Raw genomic sequence first — 25,691 nt, 5'->3', positions numbered from 1 at the left:
TAACTGAGTCCAAAAATAATTCTGAAAAACCCATTAAAATGCAAAGAAATATCTACCAGACAAGAGCAGAAATAAATAAAGGGAGAATTGAGAGTAGTGAAATGCAGTTGGGTCTATGAATGGGGGTGTGCAGGGAAAGAGGGGCTAATTGTACCTTAAAAGTATCCAATGAGCTTCATATGGCAACCGAGAAAAAATGAAAAAGCTGAGTTCATCAATCAAGTGTTTAAACCACGAGCAGCACACCCAACTCCCAAGCAGCAGGACTCCAAAACAACTAAGGTATTTTACCAGCTGAAGCGACAGAGAGAGAAACCTAATCCGGAGATGGTGCAATAACAAACTTCAGGGGAAAGGGAAAGGAGGAAACTAATGTTGGAAGAAATCAAAATTGAAAACATTAACCATCAGCATAGGTGAAAACCATGACCGACTAAGGAAGTGCAGTGCCAGACATGGAAGAAGGGATAGCAGTAACTCCAAGATGGAAGGGGAACTAGGAAGAGTGAGGTAGAAGTGCGGAGACGTGGTGGCAGCAGGGGGCTACGAACGACTAGTGGAACTGCAGCTTGATGTCATAATTTCAATGCTTTTGCATTTGACTTGTGAGGGACACCTAGTAACAACTAGTTGAACTGCAGCTCTTTGTAGAATTATTTAGATATTTTGATATTGGATACTATAATATTCACTGCCCACTGCTAATCTCGTCCCATAATGCTTTGCAGGGCCTTTGGTTGGGATTATTTTTTTGCCAATAACTGTGCTTGGGGTGGTCCTAGAGGATGGGACCACCACCGAAGTTCAACAAGATGTGCTTTTTGTTTATGCCCTTTGTGTTCAAGGCATCTGCTTGGTCCTCCCCCTAGGTTAGGGGGGACCCCAAAATCATCACCTCTCTCATTGCCTAATGTTTTCATTGAAAAAGTTCACTTTTGTAAATTGGTTATTCTTTTAAGCATGGAAAATTGCTTTATCAAAGCATCTGAGGATGTTGTTGTTTTTAGCTGCTACGCTACGATATTAAGCACAGTGTTTGTACTGTGTTCGTATGCTCGCGTAGTACTATGCCCAGGGTTAATGAGGACTTAACAGCCAAACCAAGGCAGCGGCAGCAGCCTGAACTCCAATGAGGGGGCCTCGAAGAAGCATCAGAGCTGCAGTTTCCGAAGAGGTTTGTGATCAGGGACCCAAAAAAGATCAAAATGTTGGAAAATGGACTGAAAACTCAGGCTAAAGTAAAAAATAGAGCAGAGCTACAGCTGGGCAGCTATTCGGGGACCTTCACCTTTACACAAATAATGTTGTTTGTGTTTACCCACAGTGCTTCATGAGGTCCACACCACAAAAATATCTATACAAATATATTTAAAAAGCATGATTTTCCACAAAAGCCAGGCTCACATTCTTCCATAGAAAACCACAGATTAACCATGATATGCCAAGAACATAACTCGACCAGAGCAAATCTGTGAACAGTTACGCAGAATATTATAACTTGTTTACTTCAAATATTGAGTCCTCGTTTTGAGAACGACTCGTGATCATGTAGCGGGAACACTCAACGCATCAGCACTTGGGCTCCAGCTTTGAAACTGTGTATTCCTTCCATCAGAGTCGGTGCATCTGGCTGTGCAGTTAGAAAACATAAGCAGTTGGTAAAGCGATCTAGAAACCCTGTACTTCGCACACACAATTGGGTTTGTCTCGCAGGTAAATCTACAACCGGGCAACCTGCAAACAGTTGCTTTAAGGTAAGTAACATTGTCCGTGTGCACCATGTGTTCCTGCTCACAAAGATCTTCAGAAACGTCAGATCTGGTGCTCCTTCGAGACCCCTCCGGTGTCGTCCTCGTTTGTTAATATCCAGGAGTCGCCCTCTCTGTGCCTTCGCCTGGTGCTGGCTGGAGGTTTGGCTGCTTCAGCAACCTTGGTTTGACAAATCTACTGGACTCCCATTCAATAGTAAGTGCTTATGTGGCTGGTGAGTGGGCTCTGGACTTTGTGTGCATTGTTCCCCCAGTAATAATCAAGAACATCAACATTTGTGTGCACAGAAGACGGCCCGGTCTTGGTGCATCTGCCATGAAGATTCACTTGGATTCGTGTGAACATCTCTTGTTGTGAAGCAGTGGGTGGATGGTGGGGCAAGACTGCTTCTCACAGAGGAACAAACAGCCCCCTATTTATGAACTTTACTCCTCACCCTCTTACTTGATCTCCTGGGTCTGTTGGAGTTAAATACTCACTGCTTACTACAACACTAACCCCGTTGTGATTGTACCTGCCTAGTGTCTGATCAGGTGGGCCCTGTGCCACTGGATTCAAGCTGTCCTGACTGATGAGGGGTGATACCCCGAAACTGGTCCCAGGATGCTTGTTTCCGGTCCAGGGAGGACCTGGCCTGGCAGTTCGGGCTGGACAGTACTCGTTGTGCGCAGGCTCAGGACCGATCTGCATGTGACTGGGTCCCAACTGGGGTGGTGAAGTGAGCTAAAGAACGATGAATTTAGGCCCAGATCTCTACTGGGGATGAGTGTTTGACATTGTTCAGCATTCCGTCCATCAGTTCTCTTTGCATAGTGTCAGAGAGGAACCAGGTATTTTAGAAGACGTGTGAAGGATGCCTGCCTAGAATCCCCTCTGAGCAGGGGAACTTCCCCACCCTGGGGTGGGATGCAGACACCCTGCCCCCGCTTGGCCTCTGCACAAGCTAGATCAATAATCAAGAGATGGTCTCACAGGATCCCTGTATGTGCTTTGGTGTCTGTCCACACCATCTTCATCCACGTGGGTCAGACAGCCGCTGAGCCCCTTCAAGACCGAGGTTAGTTTTACCAACTCATACCCAGTCCCCGCTCCTCCAAATGCAGAGATGCTGTGCTACGCACAGAATAATCCTCAGCAGTTTCAAATATATCCACATTTTACGAGGAGAGAGAATCACCACCCTTAGGATCGCCTCTGTTTTTGTTTCTGCCGTTTTCTGTCTTCGCCACCAGTAAGATTGTGAACATTGAAGGTTTGTGAAAGCCGAAGCAAAGCAACCAGAACATAACGGAAGGATTGCGATCCTCGGTTCTATGCTTGTGTGGAGTACTATTTGTGTAATGGAAGCCTAGCGGGGAAGTAGCGAAGTGCTGAGCAAGGACCAGAGCTCGGCGTACAGCGTCATTTACTAGGGGTAGACTCGAAGTAACGCTAGTGTTGGGGGGATAGTGGGAGTTCTTCTTAACCAGATGAGTTTTCAGTTTCTTCCTCCATTGCAGGACGGTTGGGCTCATTCTGATTCAGTCTGGTTGTTCTTCCAGACCATGGGTGCAAAGATTGCGGTCGCCCGTCTTCCGTGGGTTCTTCCATCACCAGTCTGGTAATGTCCTATCCACCAGCCATGGTGGGCTGGGTGCTGATGCAGCTGGTCTTGAAGACGAGTGGAAGCCAGTGTCATTTCTTCAGCGTTTGGGTGATGTGATCCAACATTTTCACTCGCTCGAGGTGTTCCGGACGCCTTCGAAGGATCTCCAATGAAGGCTGTTGAGCAGAGCGCTACCTTCGTTCTGGCAGGAGAGGACCAGGGCTTTTACTGTTACTCAGAAGTGTGCTTTTGGGTAGAAGTTTCACTCTTTTGGGAGGTGAGCTGTGTTGGCTTTCCTGCCAGTGTTTTCTTTGAATGTGAAATCTGTCGTGAATGAAACCAGGAGCTTGTGTGTTGTCCGTCTGCTACGGGGTAGATCAACTTGGGTGTATTTCTCATAGCTTCACTTGACTCTGTGATGGCGTCCATCTGCTTGAGCTTCATTCAGGTACTTAGTGTCCTGTTATATTTTGGTCACATTAGGTCTTTATTGTATATTTTGATTTGTGTCTTTTTTTACTCTGACTACCGGATTTGCTGCGCATATATTTACATTTGTCGGGATATTATTAAAGTGTTGTCACAACCCTTTTCCCTTTAATGCAACAGTGGTAATTGTGTTGAGCTGCCCCTTTATGGAGCCACCCAGCAGCTTTGAGCCGGGCCTGGAGGGATTCTTGAGGGCGGTCTGTGAGTCGAGGACCCTCGGATAGGCTTCCAGTCCCAGACACAGGATCCGGCCTGGAGGGGGACGGCAGAGACTCCCAATGACCGCTCGGTGTCCATGGGACAAACACCTGGGTAATACCACATGCATGTGTGTGAGCACGTGCCTGATGTGAAGAGCTGTGTTTTCAAGGTTCTCATTTCCATCACAAGTGGTAAGCGCATCTCAACGACTCCTCTGCGCGCTTACCAGCAAATTTCAGGCGCGCGACCTGCCGGGCTTCCGGCTCCATCCGCCTTGTTTACTGCTCCTGTTTTCCAGCTGGGAACTAATTTGCTGTCCTGTGTTTTAAACACTCTTTCACTTAAAGTATTAATCTTCTACGGCGCTGTACATCACAAACATGGAGCGCCCCCCTTGGCGCAGCGAAGCATAATTCTTGCAAATTAACCACAAACAGCGCTTAGAGTCAACTCGGCCCCCATGCTTGGTCTTCACAGCCCCTTAAGTCTCTTATCGCCCACAGGGGGCTTATTACAGAAGTTCCAGGGGTGAGGGGTGACTCCAAGCATTTGTGCCCCTGGCACTTCTCTAGTGACTGTATTGATGTGTGTTGCAGCTGTGCAATCTCACGGTCGCTATCGTCCATTTGCATGGGAGCGGACGCCTTTCTTCCCTCTTGCATCCTAGTCTGTCTTCTTTACCTGTTCAACGTCCTCTTTCTTCTGTCTTGTTCGTTGTCTTGAGCTTTTACTGTCAATGTCTGCACCTCTCGAAGATTGGGTGCCCGGCCACTGCCTTTCTAATGTACACACTGTACGTAGCGCTCTCTTCCTATGTGCCATTACTAGCGTACACACTGTATGTAGCGCTTGCTTCCTAGGCACCAATACTAATGTACACGCTGTGCGTAGCATACACACTATGTAGTGCACTCTTCCTCCACACCGTTACTAAAGTACACACTGCGGTAAGCACCATCTTCTAAATGGTATCACTCGGGCAACATCCCTTTGTCAACCCAAGTAGGTATCAGTTCTCCCTCTGAATCTCCTCCGCACCACACTTGTCGACACTGAACCCGCGTGGGCATCCTCAAGCATCGAGCTTCGCAAAGGCGTTACGATCCCATCAAAAATAATTAGCCGCACCCCATCTTTAAGGTGAGACCTGTCTGTTCATAAAGCATCCAAAAGCGGTCAATCTCCTGTAGATAAATCCTAACTCATTACTAAGTTTTAAAAATATTTCTTGGCTAACTTCCATTGTTTTGTTGCGTTAATTGTAGTGGTGTATCAAAGTCAGTCAAATGAGTTTGCTCCCCTCTATTGCATGTGTAATTATTTGCAGAAATGTATGGATGACGTCCACACTCCGAGCAGAAGTTGTGTTTTTTAAATTTGTCTATGAAAGACTGCGGAGCTAGCGAGGCGTAGCTGCAGGTAAGCGTTGTTTCCTTCAGTTAGATCTTAGCTAGTAATGAACCAGTGTGCCTTGGAGTTACCATCCTCAGTGACCTTCCTTGATGGGCACATTGCCATAAATGTGAGGAAGTGTGGCTCACAGGCAGCCCATCGCATTGAGGGGAAGGGTTGGTTGGATTCAGCCGGCCATGAGTTGAAATGCTTGAGACGGGCTTCCGAGAAAGCAAGGTGGTGTCCAGACAAGGCCGTATCACAGGAGTTGGTTAAGCTTAAGTCCCAATATAAGCAGCTGATTAAAGAGAAAAATAACTCCTTTTATGGGAGCAAGTGAGATGAATGCAAGAAATCTTTCGCTCAGAACTTTTATTGATTCCTTAATGAGTCCAGTGACCAACTAGGGGGACTCTTGTTGTATGATCCCTGAAGACACATGGGCAGCCTGTCTGTCAGATCCCTTTGGTGGCCTTTCTGTCTCAGTTAGGCCCCAGGGAACTCTCGATAAAGCACTCTCCCTCACTTGGTTCTCCGTAAAGGAGGTAAGAGCGGTCATTGTTCGGATAAAGCTTTCAAGGGTCCCAATAACATCCTGGTGGTAGTAATTAAATTGAACCATGATTGGTGGGCAACGGTGTACTTCTGCATGTTTTGCTGGATTGCCTCAAGGGGCCTCCAACCCCCATCGTGGAAAGGGTCAATACTAAAACCGATCTTTAAAAAAAGGGAATGGCTCAGACCCTACACATCACAGGCTGATTAGCCTTTTGGACAGCTCTGTTAGTGCATTTTCCTAAATGATTTTATCTAAGTTGGAAGACTGGGCCTTCGAATCCAAGAGAATCCGAATTGAGCTTGCGGGCTTTCGCGAGGGCCATTTTCTATACATCATTGCTTTGTTTTAGCGGCCATCGTTCAGAAGGATCTGGAAGTGAATCAAAGGCTGTGTTGCTGTCTTGTCGACTTCAGGACAGCTTTTAATTCGGTGGACAGGGAAACCCTATGGAGAAAATGTGCTACCTGTGAACTCCCTTTGAGCCTCCTTAGTGCATTACAATCCCTACTCTTCACCAATTGGACCCAGGTGAAGCTAGAAAAGTCAGGCCGGCTATCCTAGAGAATCACCATCAAGAATTGCCTTCGACAGGGGTGCGTTTTAACCCCCTGCTCTTTACTTTATATGTGGCCAACCTCCCTATTTTCATATCCCAAACAAAGTTCTCCCCTAAAGTCAGCAAACAGCACATTGCTGGTCTGCTTTATGCTGGCAACCTTGTGCTGTTAGATTGCACCCCAATTGCTCTGCAGAGGAAACTGTTTGCTCTCGAAATATATAGTACGCAGAACCAGTTGGAAATTTAGTGAAGGCTAAGGTGCTGGTCTTTAGTAAAAGAGTAAAACAAATGTAGCGGCATTTATACGCCCGGGAGGTGGAGTCAGTTAATTCCTATAAATATTTAGGATTGACTTTTAGGAGAAGCTTAAAATAGGACACACATTGGGATTGTATTAGGCAGAAGATGCTGTCCTGGCCAGCTGTGTGTGCAGATTTAATTGAAATATGGAGGGATGTCAAAGGAATGCATCGCAGACTTCTCAGGAGAGCTGGTTTCTGTGGTTCGCTTGACTGTCTGACTCTTTCACTCACAAGTTTTTATTTGTTTTTATTTTGACCATTAAGAGTGGTTTTCTAATTGTAGGATATCAAACACCCTGAGTTAACGTCACTTGAGATTTTTAAAACAACAAGTGAAGAAATAACAGACCAATTGAGTGTGTCCCTCCAAGATGGAACTGAGAGTTTATCACTGTCCTTTACTTCTAATCAACCTTAAAGTATGTGATTGCGCCAATAAGACCCAAAAAGGCAAGCCTAACTCTTACCTATGAGTTTGCCGGTATTGCCCCAATACTTTTATTTTAAACACAGACTTTCAAGATGTTCCCAATTTACTGTGGTATCCAGGGGCAATAGTTTTGCACCATAAAGAACTTGAGGCATTTGTTTTCCTACAATAGGCTTGTTTAATGGTTCCACCAAAAGGCCACCAAATCGTATATCAAACCTTTCAAGAACATTTGTTGTGGAATAAATGTTTACTTGCAAATGAAGACTGAGGTATTTGTATACACTGACCTGTTTGAATAAAAACCACATTAAGAAACCAGGCAAACGTCCTTACCCGCTAAGGAAGGATCAGCGCCTTAGTCTTCCCTACTATTAACGGAGGGCTTCAGGCTTTCTTTATAAGCCCACCTGGGTGTAGCGCATAAGGACGAAGTCATCCTCCTACATAAGTCGAAACATCTCCCCTCAGAAACTCAGTCCAAATTACATAGTCATTCACTCGGTCCCCTCCATACAGCCCTCAATTACAACCTCAATGTCAACATTTATGTACCAAAATAATGTAAAATTGAAAAGATCTTTAATGTCAACTCTTACAAAATTACATCCAAAATAGAGTATCCTGTGTCAAAAAATGATTTCTAATCATTACATAATAAAACTAGCACTTTATTATCCAGCATCACTTGAAAACCAAAATACAAAATGTATTTAAAACTAATCGAAAATTGAAAAACAGCACATCAAAAAACTAATGTGTAAGGGGAGATTTGTCAACTTTGTAAGTCCTTTATGGTTCTCTGTCTCTTTGGTTGTGGGGCCCCTCTCTTTTCAAATCCTCCTACATAGAGAGCATCTGTTTTTCGGAGAGATTCAATATGTATTCAATGAAACACTTCGAATGTCTGACATAGAAAGGCTGAAGAGCAGAGACGCTGAAACACCCACTGCCAGAAAGTCTTCTTATACTAATTGTAATACCGTTGTGTATTGCCGTTATTAGTTCAGTCTTTACATCACGGCAACCCTTGTTATACCATAAATGTACCTCTTTATTATGGCTTTTGTTTCCTCCATTCTTTTCCTTCGAATGTTGGTCACAATCGGTGTCAGTGCTACCAAAAGATCTCTATGTAATTCTAGAAAATAGTCCTTCTCTATTATCGAGTCTATATGGGATTCAAAAGTGTCCGCAAATATATTACAAATATTTGCCAGAGCCTCGGTGTTCCCTAAGATATGTGGCCGCTTCAAGGAACGACGATTGTTACTTAGTAAGAGGTGATCAGAGATAATATTGCAATCCTCAATACTTCGAGGTGAAAAAGGAAAAAGCTGGTCAGATAATGACCATTGGAGAGGGCGATGATCGCTCTCTATTCTTGGGTCTATTTTTAGATCAATTGCATAAGACCCAAAGTTCCAGTGATACCAGTATGTAATCTATATTACTCCGAGAGTTACCTCTACAGAATGTATGCGCTTTTGGCTTGTCCAACGGTAAACGCCCATTGCAGGCTCTTAGTCCGTGCCCGACAACTAATTTCATAATTTTCTCAAATATGATTTCATTCCCATTCAGATCCACTGGCAGCCAGTTTCTAGATTGCAACTCTTCAGTAATAAATGTCCAATTGGAAAGATATTATAATCCTCTTTTTTGTGTTATGCTTGAGCAGGAACTCTGGACTGCCCGTCTCTTTACATTTGATCTCTTCAGTTTCCTTAGCAGGTGAAACATAGAATGATCAGAGGAGGGTGTACGTAGGGGTGGGCGGAGCTCGCGGAGTTTGTCTGTGGAACTCTGCTGAATTACATAAAAACAGAGATTCCGCGAGCATGCCGAATTGGCAGTTGCGCTGATTTTTACGGCTGGGAGCTTCATCTGCCCTGTAAAAGCAACGCAAACGGCAGCACACGGCGCCCCACATTGCGCTGTTTCTTTCTGCCACTCGAGTAGATGTTTACTTAAAAGTCAGTTTTCTCAAATGGGAACGACCGAGACCTGCCGCTTGCCAACTTAGCGGTGGCAAGCTGCACATGAGAAAAGCTCTGCCACACAGCGATTGGTAGAGTTTTGCTGGGAACTCCATATTCCGAGCGGAACGCGGAGTCTACAAAACTCCACAAACTCCACTGGCGGAGCGGAGTAATTCGCCCACCTCTAGTTTTCATGGCGGCACTGGCAGAAGTGCAGCGATCCTGAGCGATTGTCCACGTCTAAGATGTATTCAAACATTCCATACATCACTTTATTATTGATGCCCAAAGTGCAGCGGTGTCTGTGGTGGGTCCTTGATTAAAAGCCGCAAGCCTCACTTCACATGCCTCTTTGCCTTCCACCAGCCCGGTGTACTGTTAAGTTATGGGGGGCGGCTACTGCAGCTTTTTGGTTTTTCTGCCCATGGTGTTTTCAAACTTGTACATTTACCAAATTGCACTTCAATGTGTGTTTTTAAATGAGATCAAACTCTTTAAAAAGCAGCTGGCATTTTGTGACATTGTGACAAATCCTAGACTAAGCCTTCGATGACGTGTATTCGGCCACCGCTTGGGTCTCCTAGCCTCCACCAAGGCTGGCGTTTCTCCACCAGAGAGGACTCCTGACACCAGAGACCGCTGCTTCCACACTCACTAGGTAGCTTTGGCACGGTGACTCAGAGTGCTCGTGTTGAAACGCGATCTATTCTGTACGCGTCAGGTACCGCTTTCCGCGCCAAGGTGGATCATCTCGGGGTCTTCAGATATATTTCACCAGTTTATTCTTGCCCAAAGTGAAAAGTAAAAACAATTCGCAGACACCTTCTTTTCTCCATGTGTTGCCCATATGTGGGTGCCACGTCACTGTGCCATAGGACTCAAGCTGCACCCCATTGTGGCCCAAAGTGGCTTAAATTGATCCGGGGTTCCTTGTGCCCCATTCAAAGGGGGCCTGGTCTAGCAGAGCGGGCACTGTTACACCTACCTCTGCACCACCAAGGTCCACTGCCCCATCGATAGTTCCTGTTATAGGTGGCATGATGGGCAAAGAAACGATGGAGTGGAATGTGGCCCTGGTTAATTAACAGCGCTGAGAGTCATTTCACCCTTCACCTTTTTGTCTTTAAACTAGGATGGGCAGATTTTTAATTTCAGTACAATACTTCAGTTCCCTTTAAGAAACGTGTCCACTGCAAAGGTGATGGGGGTAAAAAAAAAGGCATTTGAAATAAATCTGGTTCAGATGCCTTCCAGGCGGTTTTTATTTGTCCCGCGAGTAACAATTATTATTTAAATATTCTCACGAGAGGCTTTGTCATCAGGCACGTTGCCTTCTTGAAGTGCTTGTGGCACTGGTCAAAGCGCTACTAACTCTGCTTGTCAATCAACAGCTTACCTTTTGAGGTTTTAATGTGTATGTCTTTACATTAATAACTGGAGCTTAAGACTGCTCGACGGTAGGTTTTTTGTCTGTGTTCTTGTGGTATTTGACTTTCCACTCATCTTGTGGGTAGTTCTGCTCACTGCATGTTACATTTTATATTTTCTGTTTCTCATGCAATTTACCCACCGCGAATAATGCCTTTGACATTTGAAAAGGAACAAAGAGTGGTTTCGGAATGCGAGGACGCGCTCCAACCAACTTTTACAAAATTATCTATAACTGTAAAGCATGCAGGCCTCTTCCACAATCGCAGCTAGGAGGGAGCCGGGCCGCGCCAAGGTTTATACAGTTCATTTCTTGGAAGAGACAGCGGAGAGAAATATTTATTTAACAGAGTTACTGCAAGATGTTTGCCCCGGAGGCCAAATGCGCTATCTGATGAGCACCGCTTCATGGACCCAACCAGTGGCTCAAGATGTACTCATTCCCCGGATTTCTTGCTTCCTTGTGGAGTCCCTCAGGGCTCGTCCCTCATGGCTCGTCCCTCGGGGCTCGTCCCTCGGGGCTGGTCCCTCGGGGCTGGTCCCTCGGGGCAGTCCCTCAGGGCTCCTCCCTGAGCCCCACTCTTTTTAACCTGTACGTCACCCCCTTGGCCAAACTGATAAGAAGCTTCGGTTTCTCACTGGTGTCCTACGCTGACGACACACAGATTGTGTCCATCGTCAGCCCGGCTACGGATACAGCTTCCCGGTTTCAAGACTGCATGGGTCATGTAGGGAACTAGATGCAGGCTACCTGTTTGAAATTAAACACGTCAAAAACAGAAGTCCTGCTGTTTGGCATGACGCCAGGTATCTGGTGGCCAAATGACATGGGTTCCCCTCCAATACCTGCCAGCACGGTAAAAAGCCTTGGAGTCCTCTTGGACTCCAAGCTCTCCTTTGAATCGCAGATCAATCAGACTGCGGCTGCATGTTTTTTTATTCTTAAAATCCTAAAAAGGGAATTCCTATTCATTCCATTTGAACTAAGGAAAACAGTGGTCATGGCCTTAGTTGGCTCTAGGCTGGACGCCTGCAACGCCCGTCACACTAGTCTCATGAGTAAGCGCAGCATACATAAGCTTCAATGAGAACCACTGTTGACAATATTACAACCCTGGCAGACGCACTGAAGGTCAAGGAGCATCTGGACACACTGGCCCGCATCCTTATGGGGTCACTAAAGCTCTATCGCATCATCCGAGGAGCCCCATTACAGGGGGCACCATACAATACTGAGCACTACCTGGCATATGGCGGGGCACCCACTACAGACAGTGTCCCCAAATACTGGGCAGCGTCCTGACAGAGGCACTGAAACTCATCACAGCCCCTGAAGTACTGAGAAGGCCACTGGCACCCGGAAGTGGACCCTATTACTAATAGTGCCATGAAATATTTAACCGTGTCCTGGCATGTCAAGAGGAACACCGTTGCACGAGGCACTCTGACGTATTGAGGAACCCACCACAGACAGTGCCGTGAAATATTGAGCGGTCACCAGGAACCGTATTACTGATAAGTAAGCCTCGTGGAGTTTACGGAGTGCCGCTATGCGGAACCCACAAAGTGCAAAAAAAACTCTGCTGCACTATGCAGAGCTCCTCAAACAGCGGAGTGCTTTGAATAAATGCAGTTTGCTGTTATTTTCAGTGCTGGGTGTTTTTCTGCCCTGTGCAATCATCGCGAATGGCACCATTGCCGCTGGAGTGGATTTTTTACTCTAGCGGCAGCTTTCTCAACGTAAGCCGATGGTTTCTCAGCGTGAGCGGAAGTGAGCACACGCGACCGCTCAAGATGAGAAGTCCGGCCGCCCACGTTGAGAAATCTAACCAGGAGGTTGATTTTCCACGCTCGTGCTCACCAACTTGACATTGGCGATCACGAGCAAGGAAAAATCTCACGGGAGGTGGATTTTCCGTGCTCGCCAACTTGATATTGAGGAGCGCGAGCGAGGAAAGCAGAGCGGAGTTTTTGGGAATTCCTCAAGCTCGCATAACGGAGTACGGAGAACTCTGCAAACTCTGCAAGCGGAGCAGAGTTCACCGCTTAGGGTTACTGATGGAGCCCTAGAACAGTGCTTATTGCAGGGTGAATTTATAGAGCACTGCTCGTCATCCGTGAGGGTATCCAGGTGTTGGTTCTTAACCTTTTAATTCCTGTGGCCCCCCCATAATCATTACTGGAACCCAGGGGCCCATACTGAATCATTAGTGGAATCACAAGTACCCCAGTGAATGAGGGATGATTTGAACCACCTAAGAATACACTAAATCACAAACATATATAAAAAAAACAAAATATTAATTTTAATACAAAGGTTGGTGATTTTCTAAATTCACCTGAGTCCGCTCATTATCCATACTATACTGTTTGATGCACTTGCACTGTTCCCACCAATTAATCTGAAGATACTAATTTCGTTTTTTGTCCTCTATTTTCTAATTCCGTCACATTTAAAGAATATTTTAAAATTAGCAGTTGTGCATTTAGCTTCTTTTGCTATATACACTTTATTAATCTAATGTGTTTTTAATTTTCCAAGCGGTCGCTGACCCCCTGAAGAGACTTCGAGGACCCTCAGGGGCCACTGGACCACTGGTTAAGAACCACTGCCCTAGAATATAGAGGTCCATCCTTGCAGAGATATTGCGACCCTTTTATATCGCCCGGCAATATTGAGACGCACCCTGGCATATCAGGAGGATGACTGTGTATAGTACCCTGAAGTGTTGAGCAGCAAAAAAAAAAAATCACCAAAAAAGGCTGTCAAACAGTAAAGCACAGTCAACTCAATGATAAGAAAAATATATCTAGCAAAGATTTCATTTGTTGAATGAGTTAATCAATGCCACTAAAGGTACAGCAAAACATATCACTAGTTTAATAAAGTCTTTTTTTTTTTAAATGTTATTTGAAATAAATGTTCCTGCGAAACTTTACTCTCTCCCAATTCAAGTGACTCTGTTTGGAGTTCAATTGTCAACATGTTGCGTTTCGAGCGCTGTGGTCGGATATTAGTTCTGTTTAGGTCTTCATCAGGACAATGACATTTGCAAGGGGGTCATTCCTAACATAATGCAAACACATCAAAACATTTAAGTTATGAATCACAAAAGTATTGAGTTACAAAAAATCTGGGTGTAGGAAAACGACAGGCTTAGATCAGCAAACCGTATCATTGGATAAGGGGAAGAGTTCTGAGCTCCTGTGTCAATCTCCCAGTTTCACTCCTCGCACTACAAATCTTTTATATTCAGTCACTGATTGCTTGAACACCAAATTTTCATTGGCAGCACCCTTGAATACTTGAGCATGGCTCTGATCTTACTGGCAGTGCCCTGGTACATGTTGCTAGCATATGGCATATATCGGCAGCACCCTAGTGTATGTTAAACATTGGTACCCATTAGCAGCACAGTAGTGCTTGTTGGCACCCCCCCTCGGTGCATTGTTGGCAGCCCTGGTGTATTTTTGGCATCTTCCCCGTATATTTTTGACACCCCCCGGTGTATTTTTGACACCCCCCGGTGCATTGTTGGCAGCCCCCGGTGCATTGTTGGCACCCCCCCCGTGCATTGTTGGCATCCCCCCCGGTGCATTGTTGGCATCCCCCCCCGTGCATTGTTGGCATCCCCCCCGGTGCATTGTTGGCATCCCCCCCGGTGCATTGTTGGCAGCCCCCCCTGTTGCATTGTTGGCAGCACACCCCGGTGCCACCTTTCCCCTCAACTCAATTCCAAGGGCTCTCACAAAGTGCGTGCCAGCAATAACAGCCTGCTTAAAACAAGCATTGAAAATGCAATAGGTCTCGCCTTTGATTAAGTTAGTCATTTGCTTAGCTAATGGTATTGTTTAGCAAAGCAAATGGTTTTAACTTAATAAAAGGCGAGGCCTATTGCATTTTCAATGGTTGTTTTACACTTGAAGCCATAGTGAAATAAAGTCCTTTACACAGAATCACACAACGTCAGTCAACTGCAGAAGTTTGGATTAGGATGCATGATGGCAGGCTGTGAACTTGGATGCCAGCAGTGCAGACCATTTTTTTGAGTGCAAGTTAAGACGGGCTCCGCTGAATTCTAACTGAGGACGTCTTGTGAACCAGGAAGGGGTCGTTTACTTAAATTGTGATGCCGAGCCAACAAACCGTCTGGGCTGCACTGGAGCGGTTGGCGCGCTAGATTCTGGAGTACTTTACTCAACAGGAGAAATTAAAACAAAAAATTTGTTCACATGTCTGAAGTTTCGCAGGCGGGACCGGCAGGGGTGTTTGTAAATATAGCAGGCTAAGCGAGGTGCCGAAGAACTGCGGCGGGGACAAGTGAAGTAAAACAATAGCTGTTTTAAAATGGATCCGTGCAATCCAGTCAGAAATGTGAGCAAAGAGTTTAAAAGTCTGAGTGGAGAAATCAGGTGCGGGCAGAAGAAAGCGGGTAGGGAAGTCCGCCGAGCAGATGAATTGTTTTGCTTGCTTGTTTTCAGAGGGGGGTCTTGTTAAAAGGGAGGAATTTGTGGGGCAGCCTTTGGTGAGATCTTATCGCATCCTCTGAGTGGAGTCACGGAGCTGCCCCCTGCGCTCGCGTGCCCTCCTTGCAGTGGGAGGATGTATGTGGTGGTGTGTATGTGAGGGAGAGATGGCTGGTGTCAGTTTTAAGGACTCCTCCAAGAACAAGAGAGGGAAGCAGATGCATGATGTGTGCGTGAGAGGTAGTGGGAAGACTAGGAGAGAAAAGGGCTTGAGAAGGGGCGAGGTTGAGTGCAGAGAATGGGAGAGAAAGAGAGAGAAGGCAGTTATAGAGAAATAGGACAGGATCGAGCGGGGTAGGACCGACGGTGTGGTTCTCAGGGAAAAACCCCATATTAATGAAATTGGCTACGGACCCACACTCATAAACCAAAGTCCACATGATACCACCGACTTAAAAAAAAGCTGTTGCCACGTCATTGTGCGAATGAAAAAAAAATTGCTCACCCAGCAATTAGAAGGCACTGTGTCACACCGCAAGTAAAACAAGTTTAAAAAAAAAAAGTACACTGGGAGTGGGGAGGAGAAACACGAAAGACGGCCTGCAGCCGTCAAAGTGAAAGTACGGCCGGCATTGCTGTGGGGAGGGGGGAGGAGAAATGCGACACGGCCGCAGCAGGGGGCGGAGCGGGGAGATCAGCGATGAGGGAGATCCCCGGCCTGGCGGCCGTGAATAGTGTGAAGCAGCAGGGGCCTTTGAAGTGAAGCTTCACTTCAAAGGTGTGGGAGGAGTGCGGCTGAGCCAGAGCGCACGCTGGGGGAAGCTTGTGGGGCGGAGCGGGAAGAGCTGCTGGGGAACAGATGGCTGGCGATTTGATGCTGTGCATGCGCATTTTAGGTCAATGCGCTTGCGCATTGACCTAAAAGCGCACGGGCACAGCATCAAATCGCCAGTTAGTTAAAGTCTGTTTAAGCCCCTATAGTCTCGCTCCGCTCAATGCACATGCACATGCGCATTTACAGGTCGCGAGACCTAAAACCTGATTGTAAAGGTATCTGAGCCTGCAAGTGTCTGACTGTGCAGGTTTCTGCGTCGGTCTGTGCAGGTCGTTCAGGTGTCTGCGTCTGCCCGTGGAGCGCGGTGTCTGCCCGTGCAGGTGTCTTCCCGTGGCAGCTCAAGTCTGCCTTGAGCTAACAGCCACCAACCTGCGCAACATCAGGGACGCTCACTTCTTTGTGACCCCATGATGTCTCTTCGATACATCCCTGCAACATTGAGGCGCTACATCTGCCCCCCACCCCCCTCTTGTCATGGCCTCAATTCTGGTTCAGATACCTCAATCGGCAATCAATCAATCAAGACATTTGTTAAGCGCGCTACATACCCGTGAGGGTCTCAAGGCGCTTGGGGCGGGTGTTGCTACTACTAATCAAAGACCTACGTTTTTGAGAAGACGTCTGTAGGCCATGAGATCTTGGGTCTGCCGTAGGTTGGTGGGGAGGGTGTTCCAGGTCTTGGCGGCGAGGTGGGAGAAGGAACTGCCGCCGCCGGTTGTTCTTCGGATGCGCGGCACTCTGGCGAGGTCACCTTCCACAAAGCCCTTTATAGTCTTGTTTATAGTCTTAAGTCGTTGGTAACAAACTTGACAACCTGAGGCACTGAGTTACAGCATACCAGCGCTTTATGTCCTGCCTCGTGGCAGGCAGTTGGTGGGCTGGTGAACTCTTGACATTGTGTCACTCATGGGTGCTGGCCTTAACGTCACAGCATTAGGAGTCTGAAAACACCTTAACTGCTTTTTAAGCAGGGAACACACCAGATGCAATCGTAAGAAAACATTAAGTAAGTGTTTTTACTTTGTACGCTTCACAGTAAGCAATCGTAATGCACTCTGGGTTGTTTCACCTCCAGTAAAATCTTCTGTGCTTTTAAGAGTTAGTGTCTCGTGTGAGCTGTGCACGCCGCGGGGGCAGTCGGAGATCCTTTGTTTAGTTAGTGAAGCAAACTTTTTATTCATGTGTATTGGAAAATCGTTGACATATTATTGTCGTCTTTCACCCATTCCTGCCCTCCAGCGAGGGTGTCGCTAGCTTCAAGTTGAACACGCATTTGCAGTGCAATATGTCTCTCATTTGCAAGAGTTTAAGCTGTTGTCATGTACAAGGCAATAGCTCGAACTCTTGTAAATACGAGACCTATTTCACTCTAAAGAAGCAGCCGCTTTTGTACGGGACTGCTTGAAAGCGAAAGTGCGCATGGCGAGGTAAGCACATCGTGCCTGCAGTAGAAGAAACTCGGTAAAGAAAGTGCTTTCAAACTTAATAAGACGTACTGTGTCACAACAGAAGTAAAAGGGCCAGTCGCCATGGAAGGTTACAAATGCAGACAAGGCGGTACTAAGGAGGGACTAACAACTCGCAAGGCAGCGTTTACGAAGGACAATGACACAAGCCAATGACAAATATGGGCGGAGAGTGGGCGAGGTTTTAAAGCCATACTCCAATACTGCATGCCTCGCAGCAACGCATACGCTACCCAGGCCGGACCTACAAAATTGCACACAACAAAAATGTCATTTTTTTTGTGGGTGTAGTTAGCAGCAGTTTACCTAAAGAAGTTAACTCACGTTTGATTGTCTGTGAAAGCCCAGCAAGTGCTGCTTGAAGAAAGACACTTAATTTCCTTTTTACTGCTCTTCCTCCATCAGAATGTTACGTCATCCAGGGGAGGGAGGGGGCTGCAGCACCTCCTGTGCCCCTAGTTCCACCTCCTCTGTTGGGAGATGTGTGAAGAGTTTGTGCCCTGCAGCTGCCCATGGGCGTTAAATGCAAGGGCTACAGGAAGTGACATCATACATTTCTTTTACCTTAATGACTTCTGGCCCTGACTTTTTCCAAGAAGGGATATCACTTGACCCTAATATCACACTCAATCTTGTACACCTTTGCTCCGATTCTTATTCATTCTCACTCACTTGTATTCACTCTAAATGTGACTCGTGCTCATTGACACTTAGTGACACTCAGACCCATGTTACTAATGCTTTGCCTGCAACCTCGCACAAAGTTTTAGGGTGGGATTTACTATCAGACACAAACTCTGATTTGCTGTGGATAGTATCCCAAAGTGAAGCAAAATTACACTTTGCGCTACTTTGTATTATTGTGCATCTAGAGGGCTTTCCATGGGTGGTTCTTGGGCAATCTATGGGTGGTGTGGGTGGTGCGTGGGCGTTCTGTGGGTGGTGCGTGGGTGTTCTGTGGGTGGTGCGTGGGCGTTCTGTGGCTGGTGCGTGGGCGTTCTGTGGGTGGTGCGTGGGCATTCTGTGGGTGGTGCGTGGGCGTTCTGTGGGTGGTGCGTGGGCGTTCTGTGGGTGGTGCGTGGGCGTTCTGTGGGTGGTGCGTGGGCGTTCTGTGGGTGGTGTGTGGGCGTTCTGTGGCTGGTGCGTGGGCGTTCTGTGGGTGGTGCGTGGGCGTTCTGTGGGTGGTGCGTGGGCGTTCTGTGGGTGGTGCGTGGGCGTTCTGTGGGTGGTGCGTGGGCGTTCTGTGGGTGGTGCGTGGGCGTTCTGTGGGTGGTGCGTGGGCGTTCTGTGGCTGGTGCGTGGGCGTTCTGTGGCTGGTGCGTGGGCGTTCTGTGGGTGGTGTGTGGGCGTTCTGTGGCTGGTGTGTGGGCGTTCTGTGGCTGGTGTGTGGGCGTTCTGTGGGTGGTGCGTGGGCGTTATGTGGGTGGTGCGTGGGCGTTCTGTGGCTGGTGCGTGGGCGTTCTGTGGCTGGTGCGTGGGCGTTCTGTGGCTGGTGCGTGGGCGTTCTGTGGCTGGTGCGTGGGCGTTCTGTGGCTGGTGCGTGGGCGTTCTGTGGCTGGTGCGTGGGCGTTCTGTGGCTGGTGCGTGGGCGTTCTGTGGCTGGTGCGTGGGCGTTCTGTGGCTGGTGCGCGGGCGTTCTGTGGCTGGTGCGCGGGCGTTCTATGGGTGGTGCGCGGGCGTTCTATGGGTGGTGCGCGGGCGTTCTGTGGGCGGTGGGTGGGCGTGTGGTGGGTGGGAGTTCGGTGGGTGGTGGGTGGGCGTTCTGTGGCTGGTGCGCGGGCGTTCTGTAGGTGGTGCGCAGGCGTTCTGTGGGTGGTGGGTGGTGCGCAGGCGTTCTGTGGGTGGTGCGCAGGCGTTCTGTGGGTGGTGCGCAGGCGTTCTATGGGTGGTGCGCGGGCGTTCTGTGGGCGGTGGGTGGGCGTGTGGTGGGTGGGAGTTCGGTGGGTGGTGGGTGGGCGTTCTGTGGCTGGTGCACGGGCGTTCTGTGGGTGGTGCGCAGGCGTTCTGTGGGTGGTGGGTGGTGCGCAGGCGTTCTGTGGGTGGTGCGCAGGCGTTCTGTGGGTGGTGCGCAGGCGTTCTGTGGGTGGTGCGCAGGCGTTCTATGGGTGGTGCGAGGACGTTCCGTGGGTGGTGTGAGGACGTTCCGTGGGGGGTGCGGGGTGTTCCATGGGTGGTGGGTGGTCGTTCTGTGGGAGGTGCGTGGGTGTTCCCGTGCAACCACCCATGAGTTTTGACACACATCCCGATTTACAAACATTGGTGAAGAGGAATTTACCACTAAAATCTTATGACTTCTCGAGGTAGGCCTACCCAGCAGAAATGGTATAAACTTTGCATGTTTGCTGCATTGTACAGCACACATGCAAAGTAGGAAAGACACTAAAGCAGAGTTTTTGTACTGGAAGGGACCCCTTCCAGCACACGACCGTTGCTTCAGAGAATGTACACTACGCTGCAAGGGTTTGTGCATCAGCGCATGGCTGCCCAAAGTGCACCAGCGCACAGTGAGAGCCGCACTACACGACATCTCCCAAGATATGTTGCATTTTTTATCTTTATCTTTGACGTACAGCAGTGTAGTAACTTTGGTGCAGCGCTGCCTTGCATCAAAGAATAGTAAATCTGGGCCTCAGTCTCACGCATCTCACTCACTACCTGTCACTGACTCTCATGCACTTTCACTGACAAGTATGCTCACTCTCTCTCTCACAAACACACTCGCACCTGCAAGCACGCACGTAACATACAGTCAAAACCATTTTTACTTTCACAGCTTCCACCAAAGGTCCAGTTCCAGCTGAGTGCTCCATTTTGCATTGCACTAATAGTGTATAGAACAGTATTCACTATTAGTGTAAAGAAAACGTGCTGAAAATCGAGAATGTGGCGCTGCCCCTGCGTACTTGGCTGTGCTTCGGCCACCCAAGTCCAAGGGTCGCAATAGACTAGGTAGGGGTCGCAGCTGTGACTCCCAGCGACCCCTAAATGACATCTGTGCAGCTGCCTCCAGGTCATGCCCCAGGGTAAGTCTGGGCGGTAAACTCCGCTCCACTTGAGGAGTTTTCCGCACTCCCTGTTAAACGGAGCTCGCGGAATTCTGAAAAACTCTGCTCTGCTTAGCAGTGTTTTTCCTCCGCTCGCATTCACCAACATAAAGTTGGCGAGTGCGAGCGAGGAAAATTCGCCTCCTGGTGTGATTTTTCCTAGTCCGCGATAGTCAGTATCAAGTTGGTGAGTATGAGCGTGGAAAATCAACCTCCCTGTGAGATTTCTCAACACAGGCGGTCAGATTTCTCATTGCGAGTGGTCACGTATGCTCGCGACTGCTCGCATTGAGAAACCGTCCGTTCGCGTTGAGAAAGCTGCTGCTCGAGTAAAAATCTACTGGAGCGACAGGAAGGAAGCAGCACCTGCGTGCACTGTGCATGATGCCGTTCGCGATGATTGCACAGTATGGACAAGCACCTGGTACTGAAAATCACCCCAAACAGCATTTATCTAACACAGTCCTCCGCTTGCGGAGCTCCACGTAGCACGACCGAGTTCTTTTTTGCAGTTTGCGGAGTTCCGTGTAGCGAAACTCAGCAGACTCCACCCAGGCTTACCCCAGGGTAGGATGGAGGCTTTTCGAAGATGTTTAGTTGTCAGTCCACAGTGTGGAGCAGCAGCTGTGTGTTCGAGTGGGTGGGGGCATGGAGCCCCCCTTTCTTCATGTCCCCCCCCCCCCCCATAGTGTAAACCAGTGTGCGTAACCGGCCAGCACTGACCATCAGTGGGTGCCCCAGGGGCTGAGCTTCTTCCGGTAAAGCGCTGTGTTGGCAGCCTTCAGTGCACTTACAACTGAAACTACTGCTTTCAAACACTACAGATGTTGGGCAGAGAGGGGGGACGTGTGCGTGAACCTGCTGCACGCACCGCATCTTCACCGCATATGTTGAGCGCTCCGAGCCGCTGTGCCATAAGACCACAGTTCGCCCTTGTGTTTCATGCTTTTATATCTGTCACTAATCGGAACTAACCTTCTCTTCTTACTGTTCCAGGTGAATTCTACCCACCGCCGCCTCCACCGCCGCTGGAGGATTTCGGAAGTTTCCCATCGCCTCCCGGCACGTACCCTCCCCCACCATCCAGCGACATGCCAGTGTTCAATGTGCAGGTAAGAGGATTGCCAGAGCGAAGCAGGTAATACCCCCCCCCCCCACCACCTGTTTGACTGTCCAGGTGCACCCCTGAGGCATCTTTTCACAAGGGACCCTTCTGTGTGATTCTGTGCAGGCTAGGCTGGTGGCCACAGCGCGATGCCTGCATTACAGAGCTTATTCCATTGAGGCGCTATTGTCCCGATCACCTTACAAAGGACGTGAATAGGACACTGGTTTGGGGGGGGGGGTGACTTAGGGAAAAGTATGTGTCTGCTTATCACTTCCGCGTCTGCGGAAGTGAAAGTGAACACACAAGCATAGTGGGAATGTATGGAAGAGGAAAACTCCCTCACCTCGTCCTATCCTGCACTGGTGATATCTTAAGCTCTAAAATTTGTTTTATAGTCCAAATGTTCTCTTCAAAATGTTCAGAAAGGAACTTGTAGAGTATTTCTAAAGGTTGTATTTGGTAGATGGGAAAAGCTGTGATTAACAATTTTAAAAAGTGATGTGGAAGTGATCAGCTGCCATATTAGCATTTGAACAAAGCTATCTCTCCTACAAAGATTTTTTTGGTACTTTTTGAATTCTGTTGAATAAATCTGTTTGAGTGTGCATTGACTCCGCCTCCCTTGTCGCAGCACCTCCTCGCTTCAGCGAATTGATGGATCACATGTCCTGCTTTCCTGGATATGGCAGTGTTTTTGCCATTGGTCACCGCACTGCCCGTTTGAATCCGCTTATTAAATATTAGTCAGTGGCGTAGTCAACTAGTAGTGTTGGATACAAAAAACATAACAGCCCCCTTAAAATGGACCAGGTTCAGGTGTGGGGCCTTCTCCTTCTTGGTCTTGGTGGAAGAGTCCACTACAAGTAGAAGGAAGAGAGCGAGGCGCGCTCCAAGCCTGTGGCGCCTAAAGAGTGAACGTGGACACAGGCACCGTAGGCGTCTTCATTTCCAGATACCTTCCCTCTGAGGGATGAATTTAAGATCCTGATGTCCCTGGTCCAGGTTCTCTCTTACGCGGACCTTGTGTTTGCAGGATGTGTATCTTCATGCACCTGTCCTTCAGTCCCACAGGTGCTGCTTCCTCTTTATGGTGGGTTCAAAGCGCTATCCATTTAATGTTCTGCCCTGTGGCCTTACATTGCCCATCCAACTGTTCACAAAGCTGACGGCAATAATGCGGCACACCTTCGCATGCCGACAACACACGTATTTCCATACCTCAATGACGGGCTGCTGGAGGTGGGGTCGCTGCTTTCAGAAGTAGGCAACCTAGAGTCGATGGGCTCATTGTTCCCCTGCCCTGGATTCTCACGAAGAGAATGAAATCTCATTCCTGGCAAAAGTAGAGGGTTCCCTTCATAGGAGCTATTTAGACCTGGCGGTCTTCAAAACATTTCTGCATCTGGAGTGAGTCTGGGACATTCCTGATGTGATCCAAATGTTTCAAGTTCAGTCCAATGTTCCTACCTGGATGGTTCTGAGGCTTCTTGGCCTCCTGCGTCCTGCTCGTGCCCCAGCCTCGTTGGCACACGAGTGCCACCATGGGATGTTTGCCTTCAATTGGCACAGAACAGAGATTCATATTTCATATTTCGTATGAGCCAGTCCAGGACCTTCAGTGAAGGATGAAAGAGGCAGACTTGATGTACTTCAGACTGTGTATTTCCCCGCCTCCATCCAGATGTTGCAGTGGTGATGGGTGCATTATCCATGCTTGGAGGGTAGATGCGGTCACCTGGTCATGGTGGAGATAAAAAGCCTCTGGTCTCCAGCAGAGCCGAGGCACCATATTAAATTCCTGGAGTTGTCTGCCATCCTGCAGGTCCAGGAGGCCTTTCTGCCCTTCATCAGAGGCAAACATGCTCAGGTTCCAGTAGACAACCTGACCCCGTGTGGTATTGCAAGAAGCAGGGCAGAATGACTGCATGGGCGGCTCCAAGGGGTGCTGAGGCTCTGGAGGTGGCTCGACCTTCATGGGATTACCTATATGGTCGGTCACGTAGTGGGTTCTCTCAGCAGCCGGGCAAAGCAGCTCTGTACAAGACATCTGCTGGAGCATGAGTGGCATCTACATCCGGAGATGGTGCAAGACTCATTCATCTGTTTGCCACCACTGATGATGCTCAGTGTCGCGTATTGTGCACCCTAAAGTTTGCTAATTAGGAGAGTCTTTTCACCCTATGTTGAACTATAGGCTCCTTTATGCATTTGCACTTCTCCTTCCCATAGTGCCTACTTTGTAAAGAAATAAGTGGCAGGACCCTGGTCAGGAGGCCACTTCCGCTTGCACCACCCATTTCCACTGTCAGTGCTGCCAATTACAGTAACACAACTAATAACCGTCACACTCCAACAAGTGTGACGTATCACAATTCCAGGCTCCCGAAGCTAAAAGAAATTGCTTTGGCGGCAGGTATTACTCATTCATAGTGTATATTTAATTAATAAACCATTGTTGTGCTTGTCTCTGAATGAAAAACAAACAGCGCCACCATGTGGGAGCCTGTCATAAGTGCTGGTGCAGACAATTAAATGCCAGTGACGAGCACCAGAAACCACCAGCTCAAATTAAGCACTGCCTTCCCACAGTTCTGAAGAAGGTTCAAGAGAGACTGGGCTCAGCTTACCCTGATAGCCCTGGACTCGGCTCAGAGGGAAGCTCTGTGCCAGTCTTATTATGAGGGCCAACGGTGCAAAAAACAGCGCAGGATTCTTCTTTCGAACCTCTGCAACTGCATCTCTATACATAAAGAAGTGTGTTTGACCGGTCTGCAGAGGAGGTGGACATGTTTTGGCTGCTTGTCGCCCATCCACAACATTTGTCCTGTTGGCGTTGGCAAAGGATGTGGCCTACCATGAGGACGGTTGGGTTAATCGTCTATAGATTTCTGATTCACTTCTATTTGTTCTGTCTTTAGCCTTCAGGTCTTGCCGTGGGCTCTGTGGAAGCTCACTCCTCAGCCCTTCTGGCCTTTCTGCATCTGCCTGCTTATCCCTCTTTATTCAGGTGGCAGTTGTGATTTTTTTGATAGGGTTTACATATATCTTGCCTCTTGCACCGTTTCTTATGCCGCTGTGACTTGGTCCTGTCACTTTTGGTGTGCACACCTTTTGAACCAACGTGTACCTGTTTTTGAGGCTGCTACCTCTTAGAACTGTTGCTTACCGTGATTACTTCTGCGTATCAAGTCAGTGTCTTACAGGTGCTGTCAGTACAGCTACCGTATGCCAGTTCTGGTGCCCTGGATAATGTATCGCAGAGGGCAAGGACATGTTTTTTCCCGAAATTGCTATTGTCCTTCACGTGGGAGAGTGTATCACTCGCCCTACTTTTTCCTTGCAGCTACATCCTTTCAAGGAGGAGAATAGGCTTCATTGCTTAGACCTGAAGAGATAGAGATAGAGCCCTTAGTTTCTTTTAGGAGGGGACTGTGGAGTGCCGAGTAGATGAGCAGCTCAGATACCCCAGTGCAAGAAGTGAAGAGCAGCTGAGACCGGTCCCTCTTGGGATGGAGTGTCCTTTGTATGGCGAGGTGCTGTGCTTTGGCCAGAAGAAGCCTCCTGAACGCCTGCAGGCTCCGTAACCAGAGTCTAGGCGGCCACACGCACCTTTACCAGATACGCTTACCTCAATTCTCATTTCCAGATAGAGGGCCGCTTTTCCTGTTCAGCACACAGGGCTACCTGCTGTAAAGCCCACTCCTGAAGCTACAATCATGAGGCCAGAGAAACTCAAATCTGAGCTCCGTGATACGAGATCAGGTGTCGCCAACAGAACTGCAATTTAAAGCCGGACATAGGATGAAAATGTGCAGATATTGTTTGCAACAGAAACCTGGTTATCTGATCAGCACAATTCACCTTTTCAAGGACTTGAATTGGAAACTGTCCATGCTGACCACACAGGGGAAGGGGGCAGAGGTGTTGCCGTCTTGTTTCATGAATCTATCAAGATAATTACCAAAGCATCTCAACAAGTCAACAGGAGGGTACACTTTGTTTCTAGAATTGGAAAAGGTGCATTTTATTTTCTTGCCGCCCCCCTTCATTGCGTTTAGATTATTCTGATTGGAT

General features: G+C 48.1%; 1 protein-coding gene across 1 annotated transcript in view; it reads left to right on the top strand.

The window, feature by feature from the left end:
• Window positions 1-25,691, top strand: part of LPP (LIM domain containing preferred translocation partner in lipoma) — a 656,183-nt gene that overhangs the window by 355,433 nt on the left and 275,059 nt on the right. The window contains exon 5 of the mRNA XM_078668172.1: window positions 21,506-21,621. Within this exon, the coding sequence (XP_078524298.1) occupies window positions 21,506-21,621 (116 nt within the window). The remainder of the gene's footprint in view (window positions 1-21,505; window positions 21,622-25,691) is intronic.

This window comes from Lissotriton helveticus, chromosome 11, assembly GCF_964261635.1.
Source record: "Lissotriton helveticus chromosome 11, aLisHel1.1, whole genome shotgun sequence".
NCBI lineage: Eukaryota > Metazoa > Chordata > Amphibia > Caudata > Salamandridae > Lissotriton > Lissotriton helveticus.
This window is presented reverse-complemented; position numbering and strand designations above follow the sequence as displayed.